The following is a 15690-nucleotide window of genomic DNA, read 5'->3' as shown; positions in this document are numbered from 1 at the left end:
TAATAAGCTTAAACACGGACAAATCGCGCAGACGTGAAACGCAATTTTGCGTTGTTTTAATAACAGTTTTCGCATCAATTACCACGGCGAAAACTATTTTATTTGTTTAGAATTGCCGGAATAAATAATAACAATAAATAATTCTAAAAATGTGAATCACCACACGCGCACCACAACCGGTTATCTTATATAACAGGCACTTGGAAAATGCATTAAGTGATTTCCAGAATAATATTTAGATAAATTCCGCTATAAGACAAGGGTTTTCCTTCCTGTGGAATTACAATTTAGGACTTCATTTTTTATTCAACAAGAAAATAAAGAGAGCAAAAAATTGCCTTTAATTAAAACCATTAAAGCCACTTCTTTGGAGAAAGAAAAACGAAAAAAAAAACTGTCATGGTAATTTTATTCGCCAGTAAAAAAATATTACAATGCACAGAATAATATTACAAATTGCAGACTTCTGCAAAAAACTCCTTGCTCTGTTTGCATATGGCATTTTCGCAGTGGGGACAACGATTTAGAAACTTGGGAGTGACAGCCAAATTGCTCTTCAAATGGTGCTTCACCAGGTCTACCAAGGCAGAAATGAAGAGCGGATGATCGTTTGGTGCTGGAACTCGCCTGATAATTTCTATGCCTGCCTGTCAAAGGAAGCAAAAATCGATCGAACATTCAATTTAATTGATAATAGCTTACCTTCTTTGCGTCTTCGACCAGCTCAATGTCCAATTCATGTAAAGTTTCAATATGCTCATTAACAAAAGCAATAGGGACTACAACGAGAGTTTTTTTCCCTTGTTTACCATACATTTTAACAGTCTCGTCCGTAAAAGGACCTAACCATGGCAAAGGACCGACTTTTGATTGCCAAACCAACTGATACGGATTGCAGTATTTTAAGTCCCACATAACTAATTGAACAGTACAACCAACTTCTGAAGGGTATGAATCACCTCTGTTAACAGCCTACAAAATGGGCTATAAAAACTACCTACCCAAGAACAGCACAACGCAAACACCACAAAACCAATGGTACCTTTAAGGGTAAAGAATGTGCAGAAAACAATATAACTGCCTCCTTTCGCTTATCCTCTGGCAGTTTATGCAATTCTTTGCGAATAAGATCGGCAAAGCATTGCGCTAGAAGTGGGTGAACCGACCATCTATCTATAATGCTAAACTTTAACCCCTTGGGGAAGCCATGCTCTTTGAAATATCTATATATAACATTAAAACTTGACCCGGAAGTAGCGCAACTATACTGAGGGTACTGTGAAAATATTATGGCCCTCTCAACTCCATCTCTAATAAAGACATAAATATATAAGAAATTTATATAAAATCTTCATTTGCAATGTCAAAAAATTCAAATGAAAAACTTACTTTAACATTTCCTCTAGTGCATCCTCAGTAAAAGGAGGAACATAACGAAAGCCTACATAAGCCTTATGGGGGGCAGTCTCAGGGGATTCTTTGTCCAGTTGCTTACACAACAGATCTCCTTGTAGTGTAGTCCATTTCAAGATTGGAGACCCACCCCCAATTTCTTGGTATTTCTTTTGCACATCAGGAGTCCGCCTTTTGGCAATCCATTCCCCAATAATGCTAAATAGCAGTATACATTGTAATTCATATAACATCCCAAAAAAATTCTTACTTTTGTGCAAATGGAAACTGAATAACATCTCGATCAGTCATAATACGATGTAAGTAATCACCAACCTGGTGAATATGTTGCGGCCCTCCCATATTTAACAAAATTATTGCTGTTTTCGGTTTTGTGGAATTTGAATAATATCTTCGCCATAGGGGACAGTACCTAACAAATATTTTTGCTGAAATTTTTGAGCATAAGCATTTAGGCAAACTATAATATTCAGATACCTACTTAACATTGTAGAACTGTGATTTGACCTGTAAATGATGACGTGCCACTACATTTTAAATGTAAAACATAATTTCTTAAGTGTTTACCATTTTTTGGTTATGTCAATCAAATGCATAAATTTACAAAGGTAAAATAGCAATCTGCTGTGATTCTTTAACCCACACATATTTGTAGATGTCGCTACTGCTTTATCATCTGACAGATGTCAGTTTCAATCGAATTTTTTTATTATTCGTTATTTGGTTAATGTTAGAATTAAGTTCCAAAATTCAATAGCACTAAAGTTTGCACGGAAATTTTATTTCCTTGGAGGTTAATATTAACTTGGCCTACGATGTGAATAATCTGAATGGAAAATGGAAATTGAAATGCAAGAAGATCCTTATTGTTTGTATGCTAAAAACTATCTAGAGAACTTTGAAAACTGGATGGAAACAGAAGAAAGATTTCCTTTATTGGAAGAAGATTCACTGCCAAGTGATTATTCCCTGCAAAAGGACCCACTGCTTAGTCAAGTACAACTGGATGATTGCAGTAGAACTGAAACAGACTCCTTGCAAGATGTAATTGCTACACCAAAATCGTCAACACTGAGTAAACATCGAACTGAAGGTATCACACAATCACAGGCTAAGATTTTGAATAAAAAAAATGAAATAGAACAAAACACTACTTTGACTTCAAGCCTAAAGTATAAGGATGAAATATTGAAAGAAAGACCTGCTGTGTCTGTAGAAATGGTTTTTATTAGTAGTGGCATTGGTTTATTTATTCGGGATGGTAATGGTACTCAGATATTTATTACTCAGCATATTAAGGTAACTCTTTTTTGTTTTAATGTATCCAAGTTTATCTGTGGTATTTTTTTCTGTTGAAATTATTCAAGGACAATTTTTATTTTAAACTACCTATATCACAACTCGTCTGGTGTTAATATATGAGCAGTTTTCCAATTTTAGATGACATCATTGGCATCACCACCAACAATACGTCATCAGAATGTAAAAACTGTAAATTTTCATCCAATCTGTGATAATAGTAAAATAACATTGCCACAGATAATTACAAACATAAATTCCAAAGTACATTTATGTCCGGTGAGAGACTGTACAGAAGCATTTCTCCAGCCAGCTTCAGCCAAAATCCATGGATTAAAACATTTAGCAATAAAACCATTCTCCTGTACATATGTAGGTTGTAAATGGGAATTTTATAAAGAGAATCAACTAAACAGGCATTTATTAACTCATGAAAAACACAGGAACTATATATGTGATATGCCTGGCTGCAATAAAGACTTTACAACTATTTATAATTTAAATGAGCATAAAAAGAGACGTCATATTCAACCAGCTACAAAATTGTGTCCAGTAACTGGCTGTGAAAGTGCTTTTAGGAATGACAAAGAGCTGTTATCGCACTGCAAGCAACATAGCGACAATGACGCGCCATTCCATTGCACGTTTAATAAATGTACAAGGTCATTTTTTATTCGCGCATTATTAGATAATCATCTCAAGAGCCATCAGTATGGAAATACATACATATGCAGTTACCTCAATTGCGGTAAAATATGCCAAACTGCTTATAGGCTTAAAGAACATATACGAAGTCATACAGGGTCTAGGCCTTACGCCTGCAACTTTGAAGGATGTACTTGGAGGTTTACTACTGCTAGCCAATTAAAACGTCATGAAAGAACACATAGAGAAGGCAAAAATTTTTGCTGTACCTTTGAAGGATGTAATAAAGCTTACAGAAGAGCAGAACATTTAAAGATTCACAGTCAGACTCATGTGGAATCCAGTACATCATATGAAACTGATGCTGAGTGTAAGCATGATAATAATCTTTAATATTTCTACTAAGCATTTTTTTGTTATTTACAGCTCCTGCAGCAGCTTATACTTCAAGATCAGTTCACATTAAGAAGCATCACAAGTTACCAAAACAAAATAAAGGGCAAACTTCATCACAGAAATTGTATGGATTAGTTAATAATGGCAATAACTTATTTAATTTCTCCTATCCCGACTATTCGGTAAAATTAGTTCCGTCTGCAACTAAGAGTGAAGATGAGCTCCTTGAAGAAGCAATAAAAAGCCTGGGTGTCCCTGAAATTATGTCAGAAAATGATGCTCTTAACCTGTTAGATAACGAAGATTTTTCAACAGTAAACCTCAAAGATCTTCATTAATAATTTCCTTGTTTCCTTTTTAACTGTGCTTTTCCTACTGCTGACCGTTTTATGATACTGACAATTATTTATATTTTTCTAGTTGTATTTACATAATATATCCCAGCCATTGTTAATTTTGTCAATAAAAATTGTTGATTAATATACTTTTGTCCTTATTGTTCCATTTCTCCCACTGGATTGGGAAGAAGCGAATCTAAAAGAAGAAGTGGGGTTATGTCCTATTCATTTAAAGTGAAAAAATCAGCATTTGAGTTTACTCAAATAAAATGAGCCAAGTTACTAGTTCCTATACGTATTCAGATGCTATATATGGATTCCATCATCCCATAACTATACCCTATGAAAATTCAATACAAGAACTTGCACAGTATTTGTTGATAAAACATGATCTACCAATATACGCAAAAGAAGGTCCGACCACTTTTGCAACCTACTATCCTTACTAATTTAAATTTTTAGCTCTTGAAATTAATTTGAAAGAGTTTATTGAAGATAGAACTAAGGAATATTTTCAAAGAACCACGCATGAACTCATCAATAAAGCCCGAAATCATGAAATTAATGTAGACGATATCATAAAGGATTGGGAAAAAGTTATGAGAGAGGTAAATTTCGATTTCTATTGCGTATCGCGTTTGATGTTAATAAGGTGCAAATGAGTGTTTAAAGGAAATGGTAGAATTTGGCGAAAAAAAATGCGCCTCAGATGAAGAGTTATTTGCTATCGCCTACCATAAATTAGTGCACTCACCCGCACTGGAAACAATGTTGCAATTAGAGCACATGTATTCTAAAACTGTGCGGGAAAAAACAGAAGAGAAAAACGCTTCGATAAAAAAATTATCTGAAAAGTAAGAAACTTATTTTTTTTAAGCAATAAATATCTAGAATAATTTTTAAAGGCAAAGTCAAGAGATGAACCAAGCAGTAGACAAATTAGAAAAAGGCATGACGGAATCTAAAATAAATGACTTGGTTGCGAAACATTATGAAACCCATTCCTTGCTTCAAGGTCGATTGACAAGCGAACTGGACACTATTAAAGAAGCCCAGCGACGCGAATATAGGGAATGGATAATGCAAATGGTTGAGCAAAACCAAGCAATTTCGTCACTTCCCGCACCAAGGTATTTATCGCCGGAATCGTTTTTTTTTTTTGTTCTAAATTATCTTTTAAGTTCTCCATTGACACCACCAGCTTTTAACGCATTTACATCAAACACTCATAATAGGAATATGGATAATATGAATGCGGGAATCTTGGAAGAAAGTTTTACCATACACTTAGGTTCTCAGTTAAAACAAATGCATAACATTCGAATTTTATCTGCTAATGTGATGGATCTTTGCACTGTTCAGGATGCGGAGGAATTGTACGTATTCCGAGTTTTTTTAAAACATAAAATTATCAGGTTGAACACTGGTGGAAAGGAGCCATTACAATGCGTTTTTAATTTACAGATCAAATGAATCAGCAATAAAACTTTTATTTAATTTTCTAACGTAAACAATCATTTTTAACAGTTTTTATTTTTTGATGTACGCATTAAAAAAGAAATACCACTAGAGGTTTGAAAACTTAAATCGCATGGTAAAGTTTGATTTTATATTTCTTAAACTAAGGGATTATTGGAAAATTTGCAATACTACTACTACTCATTCGCCTGGGATTGGGAAAATGATGAACCAATAACGCCTAGGAGAACGTAAACACCTTATGTCCACACAAAAAAGAACCGTGCTTCGTAAATCGAAAGAAATGCCGCGGCAGCTCGCCTTACCGCAACATTCTTACTTATTGGTTAATTTCGATTGATGATGCATGTAGGGAAATTAAAAGTTGGACTGGACCCACCCATTTATTTCTGTTGCAACACAATTTGCGCGGTAAAAAATAGAAATTGGCAAGATTGTTTGGGACAAATAATAAAAAAAGGAGACCACATACATGAATTTTCAGTTATTGCTTTTTCTACTCCCTTCTGTAATAGTATATTATGCAACAAGTGCGGTAAACTGTCTTTAAGTTGCGAGTTCAATACACGAGTGACTTAAAAATTTAACAAACGTGTTGCATACTATACTATACAAATGCCCGAAGTGACTCGGATCCGTGGGACAAGAAACTCACGTGACCCTTCCCGCACACTAGATCCGTGTATAATTAGGTATGTTACAGAAGGGAGTAGAAAACATACCTAATTATACAGCGATCTAGTGTGCGGGAAGCGCCACGTTACCGTGTGAGTTTCTTGTCCCACGGATCCGAGCCACTTCGGACATTTCCGGGATATTACCGCATGGGTTCGGGATAATCGGAATCCGCTTGAATTTTGACGGTCGTGTCAGTAAATGTATCCGTGCCGTTTGCAAAAATGTACCCAAAAATTAACGGTCGTAGAAAAATTATAGTATGCAACACGTGTGATAAACTTTTTATGTAATTCGTTTAATAAACAATCGCTCCGCCCGTGCCAAATAAAATAGTGACTCAAATAATATACTATTTCGATTGAGTGATATTTGGATTAATTATATAATATGCTGCCTTACTACTGTAAATTTTATTGAGACATGCTATTTTCCTAAGGGTCCTTTTTAGTAATCTAAATTTAGAGGAATAGCAATGGCGGAAATTAAGAACCATTAAATTAAAATATGGGTATTCTCCTAATAATCTAATCCTTCACTAAATCAAGGTGGTGGCTTTTGCTGTCCAAGAGTGTTACACCTATGAAAAAAATCATGACGGAAAAATTGATTTGAGTTTTTAGATCTGAACCGACTCCCCAGATATTACAAACTGCTCTCGGTTTGTATTCAAACGATCTTTCGGGTTTAGTTTTAATGACGGACAACAAAATAGGGTCGCGTTTAACTCAAGGTAAGCATATAATCCAAAATTTTGTGTATTCCTTTTTTTTTTTTTGCTCATCGAATTGTTTTAGAGTTTCAAGAAATGTGTCAGAGAAGTACAGAATTTCATTTTCCTCATATCGACGATCAACTAAACCACATATCAAACGAAGTGCAGCAGTATTTAAAAAAAAACGGAGGGGAAACCAATAGAAATGCAAATAGCGAACTTTTGCAACCTGGCGATTTTTATATGACGAAACATTCCAACTTGGCGCAAGTTCACGTAATTTTTCACATAGTTTCCGATGATAGTTTGCGAGGAAGCGATATAAACAGCAGACATCCGGTTGTTTTGGGGTTGCGACACATATTAAAGACCGCATGCTCTAATGACGTCACTTCCCTCACGATACCACTGCTTCTTCAATACGATATGACCGAAGTAAGGCGACTTTTCTTTCAATCACCACATTTAATTTTTTTTTTTTTCGTATATTTATCTTAGGACATGACTATTTCTTGGTGCGAGAAACGCGCCGAGCTGGTTTTTAAATGTGTTAAAGGCTTCATGATAGAAATGGCGTCATGGGGCGGGTCCGATTTGAAAAACTTACAATTCATGTTGCCGCAAGTAAGCAAAACTCTCAAACTTAAAGGAAAAATATTATTTAATTAAATTTTTTAGGGCATTTCTCACGCCGTTTTTGCGTCACTTACCGAAATGTTGCCTAGGATATTCAAGGAAAGCAACCCGAAAATTCTAAAATAGGATGTTTAAAATAAAAAAAACAAATATGTTCATTTCCTTTAGGTATACCCGATAATTAATGTTAAGACGGAATAAAACGTCGCTGCTTTTAAACTTGTTTTCTTAATTTCCCATCTAGCTGACAACAATTTACAAAAACTAAGCGGTAATTTGCTGACACTGCAGGTATTTTTGCTCTTTTGTATCTTTTAGAGCCCATTTGATTCTGGCGGTCAAATCGGCACACATTTCTCTCTGTTCCATGATTTCTCTGACCAAATTCATTTTCTTAATTTGAAGCATCTGGTTTTCTTTCACCAACAAATTGCGTACTTGCGCAAAGCTGTTTGGATTTTTGGGATATTTTTTTGCACATTTTATCGGCCGAGTTTCCTGCAAAATTCCGTTTATCTTCTGCTGGTATTCATCGATATCCTTCCTCTCGTAATTGATATCCTCCATTAGCTGCTCGATCAGTAATTTCAACATGGTATTTTTAAATCGCAAAACCACAAATTTCTCGTCGAAATATAAATATTCCTCTAGGATTTCACTGTCTGTCGAGCTATCATCCGAATCGTAACTGTATTCCTCTTCATCTTCGTGCTCTTCAATTTCAATTTTTTGACCTGGATTGTTGGAGTGAATCAAATCAGTTGCGTCTTCCGGTACTTCGGAAGCTGCCGCTTGTTCGCTGGTACTGGGATTTATCTGTTCTGTTACAACTCTTTCAATTGTCGAATCATTTGCGAATTGTTTAGATTCGTCTTCATTAACATCACCTTCAGCGTTCGCATCTTCAAACCCAACAGTGTCCGGTTCTTGTGAAGATTTCTCGCTTTGTTTTGACAACGAGTTAATGGATGAAGTGTCCTTGCTTTTTTGAAATTTCTTCAATTTCCTCTTAAAAAAATATGAATCATATGCGATGGAAGACATAAGTGCTAACATTCTACCTTCAATTCGGTGGTGACCCTTTGAACTTCCCACAGATGTTCTTCCCTAGTTTTTGAGAAGAATCCAATGTTCATTTCTTGATGGATTTGGTTCAAGAGAGATTCTAATTTGGCCAATTCCACTTCAATTAAATGCGGTTTGTCAGGCAACAATGTACCAGATTCTAAAGGAGGTATATACCTAGTGATTATTGTATTGGGAAACAAAGCTTTGCTGTGATGAATTAGCGCTTGTAAAAGTCTAGATGATACGTGGAATGTGTGGTTTAAAGCAGCAGCAATGCTTTGTTTATTCATTTTATTCATATGCTCCTAAAAACAACATATCTATTGTATAAAGTATAGTAAAAAAAATCTTTTTCACCTTTAAAGTAACATTGTGCAAGTGAATTATAAGCCACGACAATAAAAGCTTGTTCAATGGAGGCAGCACATCAACCAGGTTCTTCAAATGCTTTTCTCTGGTATTAAAATTTAATATGGCACCAGCTTCTTCAAAACGAATTATTAGTTCATTTGTGAATATGGGTTCAGGGAGGTCCCTACAAAAATCAAAAGTGGAAAAAAAAAATCAAAATTTACATCTATTGGTGATACCACCTTAAGAACATTTTCAAAAGACTAGTTGCAGTGGGAATATCATAATCCGCGAGTTTTACGTTTTGCCTATGATTATACATTTTTCTTATTTGTGACACTTTTGTTTTGGGGCCACTAATTTTATATACTCCATCAAATGTTAAACCCATTGCTTCAATATAATCAATGCATTCTCGAATTGGTAATGGTATGGCAATTCCATCATGGCATTTTCCTCTTTCAACTGCCAGATCTAAACTTACACCAAATATTGGGAGGGCATCTGGAATCGAATTATATATTAAATCATAATTTTACATTTGCTTAGAATTTCATCCTACCTGCTATATCAATGGTTTCTTCTAAGGAATGTTTTGGTTTATATCTTTTTTTAGTTTTAGAAGCTTTTTCATCCTTCTTTTGGCGATTTTTCTTGCTGCTTTCATCTTTATCCCTTTTTTCTTTATCTTTTGACTTGGTAAATTTAAATGCCTTAGACTTCTTGGACTTCTGTGCACTGGTGAATGAAGAAACTGCTTTTAATGTATATATGTATATAATTAAAATTATATATTTTTTATATTAAGCCTACCAAAATTTTTAAATGGAGACGCGCGGAAAAATATTCATTGTAGAAAGTATTAAAAAAGAGTGTATGTAGTAAATAAAAGTGAGTAATAAATAAAAGTAATATTTTATATTAATATTAATAATTAACACTATTTTTTTGACACTTTCATTATCAGTGTCAAACAAGAAAGTTTTATGTAATTGTAATATATCAAAAATATTAGAAAAACGACTAAATACCACAGTTGTCTATAAATTATTAGAATCGATTTTGGAAATCATTTTGAGACCTCCATAACAGAACATAAGGAAATGTGTAAATGTACGTACCTAGCTTCATCAGAACTTTCTCCTTCTAGGGCGGCATAACCCTTATCCTTATCCTTTTTGTCCTTTTTTTCCTTCCTCTTGCCTATGAGCATTTCTTTTTTATTGCATTTTTCGGTCTCATCGTTATCTAAAATCAAATACAGTTAAGTAAATAACAGATCTAATCTTATCTACGTGGTAATACGTACAATCGCTATCATTGCCCTTCTTTTTCAAGTCGGATGAATACAATCCGGGAAAATCTTTCATTACGTCTGGACTGTCGAAATCCATAATTAAATGTTAAAAAAATATTTACATTTTAACTTATTGTGTACACATTCCAAACACATGATAGGTGCTGTCAAGCGATAGATTAACATACATAGACGTACGGCGATTATAAAAATTTTGTGCCATCTATGAGTGAGTGAAGAGAGTCGAAAATTCAGTTTTAAAGGAAACTTTGAAGTAGCGACTTAGACCAACAAATTTAAGAAACGCGCTAAATTTAAATTGACATTTATTCTGGCAATTTAAGATTTTTATTTCATATTTATTATTAATTACTATTATTAACCAGTGTCCTAGAAATTAAACATAACCTCGAAGGGTAAAGTACTGAACTATACAAATCAACTTATTATCGTCTTTTCAAACCAAAAACTATTTAGATATTATATAAAACAAAAATACGACTTTGAGCGCTCTTGAAAACGTCCCATAATTGATCATGAAATTCACAGATTTTAGTTTTAATTCAAAAAAGTCCCTACTCTTGACGTAACATAGTTTTATCTTACTTTTGCAATGCCTCCCATTGACAATATTTCTGGATATAAAACTAATTAATAATTTTACGGCACTAATTTTCTACTCCCGCCTGTGAAATACCTAATTACACACCGATCTACCGTGCGGGAAGCGTCACTTTATCGCGTCAGTTTCATTTCCCGCGGATCCGCGCCACTTCGGACAATTCCGGGCTTTTACCGCACGAGTTTGCGAGCAATCGGATGTTTTCGGAGATATTTCGCACGCCTTGAATTTTGACGTTTGTCAATTCTGACGGTCATGTCAGGGAATGTATTCGTGTTCTTTTGCGTAAATGTACCCAAAAACAACACGTTCGGTAAATTTTTTAAGTCATTCGTTTAAACACTCGCTCCGTTGCGCTCCTCTCGTATCAAATATACTCGTGAGCCAAATGCCGTTTACCGCATTTGTTGCATAATGTACTATTATGTTATTCCGAGGCAAATCTAAAACGTCAATAAGACGTCACCGACAAATCGCTTAAGCTTTTGACTTGACAATGACGTCATTTTGACATCCCTGTGGTTGTAATAACAAATTGATAATTTTACTAATTAAAACTCCACCAAATTAAAACATCAATTTTAATTTAATAAATTAAAACTAAATGATAAAAAGCTTTATTTAATATTCAATTTCAAATTGGATTATTCTCCTTTAGCATGAAATGGATGTGATTTGATCGATGATCAGTTGGTTACATACGGTTGGTTTATCAGACAAGGTCAACCGGTTGCCTCTGGTTACGGTGTGAAAAGGCTTTTTTATTGATACCCCAAAGACCGAACATTTACGAACGTATTTTCACATTCTGAATAGTTTGCTCGTTTCATTTAGGTTTTCGTACCTCTCACAGACACGGTAATATTAATATAATAATCATTTGGCAGTTATGTAGTGATTATATTTTCCCTGATTGGTAGTGCATTTATTTCGAATTTAATTGGTGTTTTATCGCATTGTATAGACTCTGTCGCATGAGAACTAGAGCATGCATTACTCCGATCGTCAGGGTAAATGCCAAATTTTTCAGAAAGTAGATCACTTTAAGAAATCGATTTCTCGTATGACTCACCACGTCCAATTCATTTAGTTGTTTCATATTAACGCAGTTTATGGTGTCTTCTAATTGAATGACCCGGAAAATACTTATTAAATGAATCGATAAAAGCAACCATAAAAATCCCCCGTAAATATTGACGACCGCGATAAATAAAATTTGAGAGTTTTTTTTTTGTTTTGAAATTCAAGTTTAAGCGGCAACGTCTCATTATCCACGGCCGATTAAATGCATGCACCCTTTTCTCCGTGAATATAGAATGCTCACTTATACGTATTATGTTTTATATTTATACCTCTAGGCCTTATAAAAATCAATTTTGATGCAAGTTTTTGCGGCGTTGTACTTATACAATTAATACATACATACATACGAGCTTTCAAAGCGTAGATTTGCGCTCCCCATCAAATCCAAATTAGCTATTTCGAGTAAATAACAAATCCTGTGCGTCTGGTATGACGAAAAACTTGTTCAATAATTCGTCAGTTTGTTTGCAAAGGTCAAGCGGTCAAGACCAGACTGCAGCTCAATTGCCTCAATTGATTGTTGAATTTTGCTTTCTCCACGACGATAGTAAATTTAATTTTTACGATCTCCGTGTACCATCTTATATAAAAATCTTTTTGATTAAATTAATGATCAGTGTCTACTTATTTATTTGAAAAATATGCTGTGCGCGATTCCCCTGAACATCTCGCATACAACAGGTGCTTGCATAGATCGTTATACAGTCTTCTTACTGAACGGATGATGATAATCGAGGTCGCACTGTATGAACGGTCAATTTTTGGAAAAATATGATTTGAGAGATTATTATTATGTTTCAGGGGTTAATTCGTGGTGGACTGTGCAGAGGGCGTCCGCTGGCGTCAGTCGGTTGGCATGGCGACGTCGTCTGCATTCTTTCTGGACCGGTTCAGTAGCGGCACGACGACGAACCAGCAGGCTGTGCAGGAACCCTGTCGATTAGGGAAGACTCGGCTCTACTAGCAGGATTTTTTTCGGCCAGTGGCGGAGGTTAGTATGACCGAAAACACTCCACCGAAACGTGGCTTAAAACATTTCTTTCACATCCAAAAATTATGTTAATTCCTATATAGATATAATATAATATAAATATAATATTAAAATTTTGCGTTGGATGTGGATGAGAACCGTAACGATCAGTAAATATCACATTTATTTACTGCGGATATGCAATAAATAAAATGTTTATGGTATTATAGTAACTTAGGCGTTTTTCTTAATCCTTTGACTTTTATCATTCTTCACGTCAATCGCCATGACACAGAATTAACATTTTATGCGCGTAGGTATTTAATATAAAAAAAAAATGCAAAACATGCACGTTCTTGGGTTTATAACAAAATCGTAAAGCAAATAAATAAATACGCAGAGACTGTCGCATTGTATACGTACTTTTTACTCCCTTTTCTAGATTTGTTATATGCAATGCAAATATTAAACAAATGTAGGCGCGCGAGAGTCAATGAATTCTCACGACGATGACAAAATGAACATATAGGTATACAAACAGCCTTTTAGCACGATATCCGATTCGCATATAAAACAATTTTTGAGGTATCTATTTTAAACCCGTATAAAGCGCAGTTTCCGTTTATTGCGCGACAAGAGAGCAATAATTGATGGTAAAACGTTTTTGTTTTTAAAAACGGAATGGAAATTCGGAATTATTTTGCTTGATCCAAGCGATACCTATCGCTTCCCCGCTGCGATCTTCGCCCTCTAAAACGCTTTTAAAATTATTATAGAGAAGCAATTTTTATGACAGGTATTTAACAGTTTTCAGTGTCGGTAAACCGGATCAACAGTAAAAGTGTCAAAGTAAAGAGAACATTTTTATGAAAGCCCGTATTTTCCGCCGCCGTGTCTGAAGAAATTTATCGCCCGTAAAATATTTAATGCTGTTTTAGCTTTACATTGCAAATTCCTAAATAACAACATCGCGTCAAATCGGTCTCCTGGATCGTATCGTTCTTCCCTTTTTAGTTAAAGTTACAATTCAAACGCCGAGCTTTCTTTACGTAATTCGATGGGGCATTCGTTTGAGAGAAAACATCGATTCAAATGCGTTTGGATATAATACGGAATACGCGTTACTCAAGTTCAGTCAAAATCTAAATCAACTGTAAATGTTCGATGCACTGGTATAATATATATAGCTACTTATCAACCGTTGAAAATGAGGCCAACGAATCGTTTTATCAAAGCGAGGAATTCTCGTTCGATTTCTTGTTACGGGCTTTAAAATTAACGCTAAAGTTTACTTTCACGATCGGCTGGTGTTGCTTCTGCCATTCGGTTTTTTAATAGTCCAGTAATTCGCAATGTACATTTTCAAATTAAAATTTTAAGGTATTCTAAAATTATGACACTCAATTTGTACAGGTTATCAATAATTACCTAAATAAGAACGATTTTTTTTGCTTTCAAAATCCTATGCTGCACTTTCCAGCTCTTAATAGGTAGATTTCAAATTAAATTTTTTGCACTCGGAACTTAATTGATTTGTCACAAATAATATGGAGGAAGACGTAAAACAGATTCATTTGTTTGTTCAAAGAAACTTCCACAGGCTACTGGATTCCTCCTGCGTCGGGTCTTGATAATTCGTATTTGCTGACGTTTCGCCAATCATCCTGTTGCCTTCTTCAGAGTCTAACTGAAACAGTTTCAGCTTAACAGAACAATAAAATATGAATTTAACACTTTCAAAAGTTGCCCTGTCTTCCAACTGGATTCAAAATCAAAATCATCCTTGAATTTCAGTTTTTTGTACTTAATGAAATTTGGGCCTTTTGTAGCAGGCGTTGTGATAGATAATTTCGCAGTCAAGCCAAGCTAACTTTTCGCCAAACATCCGAGAAAAACACAATAAACAATTTAATTTAAATTTAATTAATGCCAATTTAAAATTTAAATTTTTTTATATACCCTTTTACTATTTACAAAATTTCTGGATTCCTCCTGCGTTGGTGTTTGTTGACTCGAACTTGCTGACGTTTCGCCAATCATCCTGTTGGCTTCTTCAGAGCTTGACTGAAACTGGCTCGCGTTTTACTCTGTACCTGCTTTTATATTGTTTGTGAGGGACGGAGTTAAATGAGGGGCATTAATACCATCTCAGATGACTGATTCCCATATCCCTGAGTCGCGGTTAAGATTATAGATTTCTATAGACTCTCGGATTTTTAGTTGGTAGAAGAATTGATTGCATGTACGAATCTTCGTATTATCAAATAAAATTTTATATCCGGTTTTGTGATTGTGGTCGACAACTGCTGATGATTTTATTGGTCTTTGTCTTAAGACTCTTTCATGTTCTTTGAGCCTAGTTGACATTTTTCGTCCGTGCTCTTCTTTGCCTCCTATGCATATGGAATTTTGTCTTTGACGGATCTAAGAGGTTGAGATATTTTTGGACAAGTGGTAAATCTGGTTTTGATGTTATATTTCAAGTCAACAAAACGCAACGCAGGAGGAATCCAGGAGTTTGATAAAACGTATTGCATTAGACTGTGCAAGTTTCTTTGGAAAATGAAATCCCTCTTCTGATTTATTTGAAGCTGCTTTTGCTTGACATTTTTTACTGCAGTCAACGCATCCCTTGGATACTGTATCGTATATATCGAACCAAGTGTCATCTGGATAAATTGTACATGTTTGCCTATCTATGTA

General features: G+C 34.9%; 5 protein-coding genes across 9 annotated transcripts in view; 3 read left to right on the top strand and 2 right to left on the bottom strand.

The window, feature by feature from the left end:
• Positions 1-390: 390 nt before the first annotated feature.
• On the bottom strand, positions 391-2045 carry LOC132708681 (ferrochelatase, mitochondrial). Its single transcript, XM_060681172.1, has 6 exons — positions 1895-2045; positions 1664-1841; positions 1390-1611; positions 1043-1310; positions 703-972; positions 391-647 (listed from the first exon to the last, which is right to left on the bottom strand). Exons 1-6 carry the CDS (start codon positions 1899-1901, stop codon positions 450-452), a joined length of 1143 nt encoding a protein of 380 aa, XP_060537155.1. The 5' UTR covers positions 1902-2045; the 3' UTR covers positions 391-449.
• A 59-nt stretch (positions 2046-2104) lies between these two features.
• LOC132708679 (zinc finger protein 615-like) lies at positions 2105-4229 on the top strand. Its single transcript, XM_060681167.1, has 3 exons — positions 2105-2712; positions 2854-3727; positions 3784-4229. The coding sequence occupies exons 1-3, from the start codon at positions 2251-2253 to the stop codon at positions 4089-4091; spliced, it is 1644 nt and encodes a 547-aa protein (XP_060537150.1). The 5' UTR covers positions 2105-2250; the 3' UTR covers positions 4092-4229.
• Positions 4230-4239: 10 nt separating this feature from the next.
• LOC132708680 (protein C12orf4 homolog) lies at positions 4240-7825 on the top strand. Of its 4 annotated transcripts, none has more exons than XM_060681170.1 (9): positions 4240-4505; positions 4554-4699; positions 4764-4945; positions 4997-5221; positions 5327-5467; positions 6869-6978; positions 7043-7395; positions 7459-7584; positions 7639-7825. In XM_060681170.1, exons 1-9 carry the CDS (start codon positions 4361-4363, stop codon positions 7720-7722), a joined length of 1512 nt encoding a protein of 503 aa, XP_060537153.1. In that variant the 5' UTR covers positions 4240-4360; the 3' UTR covers positions 7723-7825. The 4 variants fall into 4 exon arrangements, with proteins under 4 accessions (XP_060537153.1, XP_060537152.1, XP_060537154.1 ...); XM_060681169.1 differs by having other exon boundaries at positions 5273-5467; XM_060681171.1 differs by lacking the exon at positions 5327-5467.
• A 33-nt stretch (positions 7826-7858) lies between these two features.
• On the bottom strand, positions 7859-10498 carry LOC132708678 (ralA-binding protein 1). Its single transcript, XM_060681165.1, has 7 exons — positions 10325-10498; positions 10137-10263; positions 9578-9753; positions 9258-9519; positions 9022-9199; positions 8658-8969; positions 7859-8604 (listed from the first exon to the last, which is right to left on the bottom strand). The coding sequence occupies exons 1-7, from the start codon at positions 10407-10409 to the stop codon at positions 7861-7863; spliced, it is 1884 nt and encodes a 627-aa protein (XP_060537148.1). The 5' UTR covers positions 10410-10498; the 3' UTR covers positions 7859-7860.
• Positions 10499-11726: 1228 nt separating this feature from the next.
• LOC132695805 (plasma membrane calcium-transporting ATPase 3) overlaps positions 11727-15690 on the top strand; it is a 51564-nt gene continuing 47600 nt past the window's right edge. Inside the window, exons 1-2 of one of the 2 annotated variants that reach the window (XM_060660285.1) lie at positions 11727-11792; positions 12819-13008. The gene's annotated coding sequence lies outside the window, so the exon portion shown is untranslated. The other variant, XM_060660284.1, reaches the window with a different exon arrangement.

This window comes from Cylas formicarius, unplaced genomic scaffold (assembly GCF_029955315.1).
Source record: "Cylas formicarius isolate icCylForm1 unplaced genomic scaffold, icCylForm1.1 PGA_scaffold_12__32_contigs__length_19106922, whole genome shotgun sequence".
NCBI classification, from domain to species: Eukaryota; Metazoa; Arthropoda; class Insecta; order Coleoptera; family Brentidae; genus Cylas; species Cylas formicarius.
Note: the sequence above shows the minus strand (reverse complement) of the source record. Positions and strands in the feature narration are given on the sequence as shown.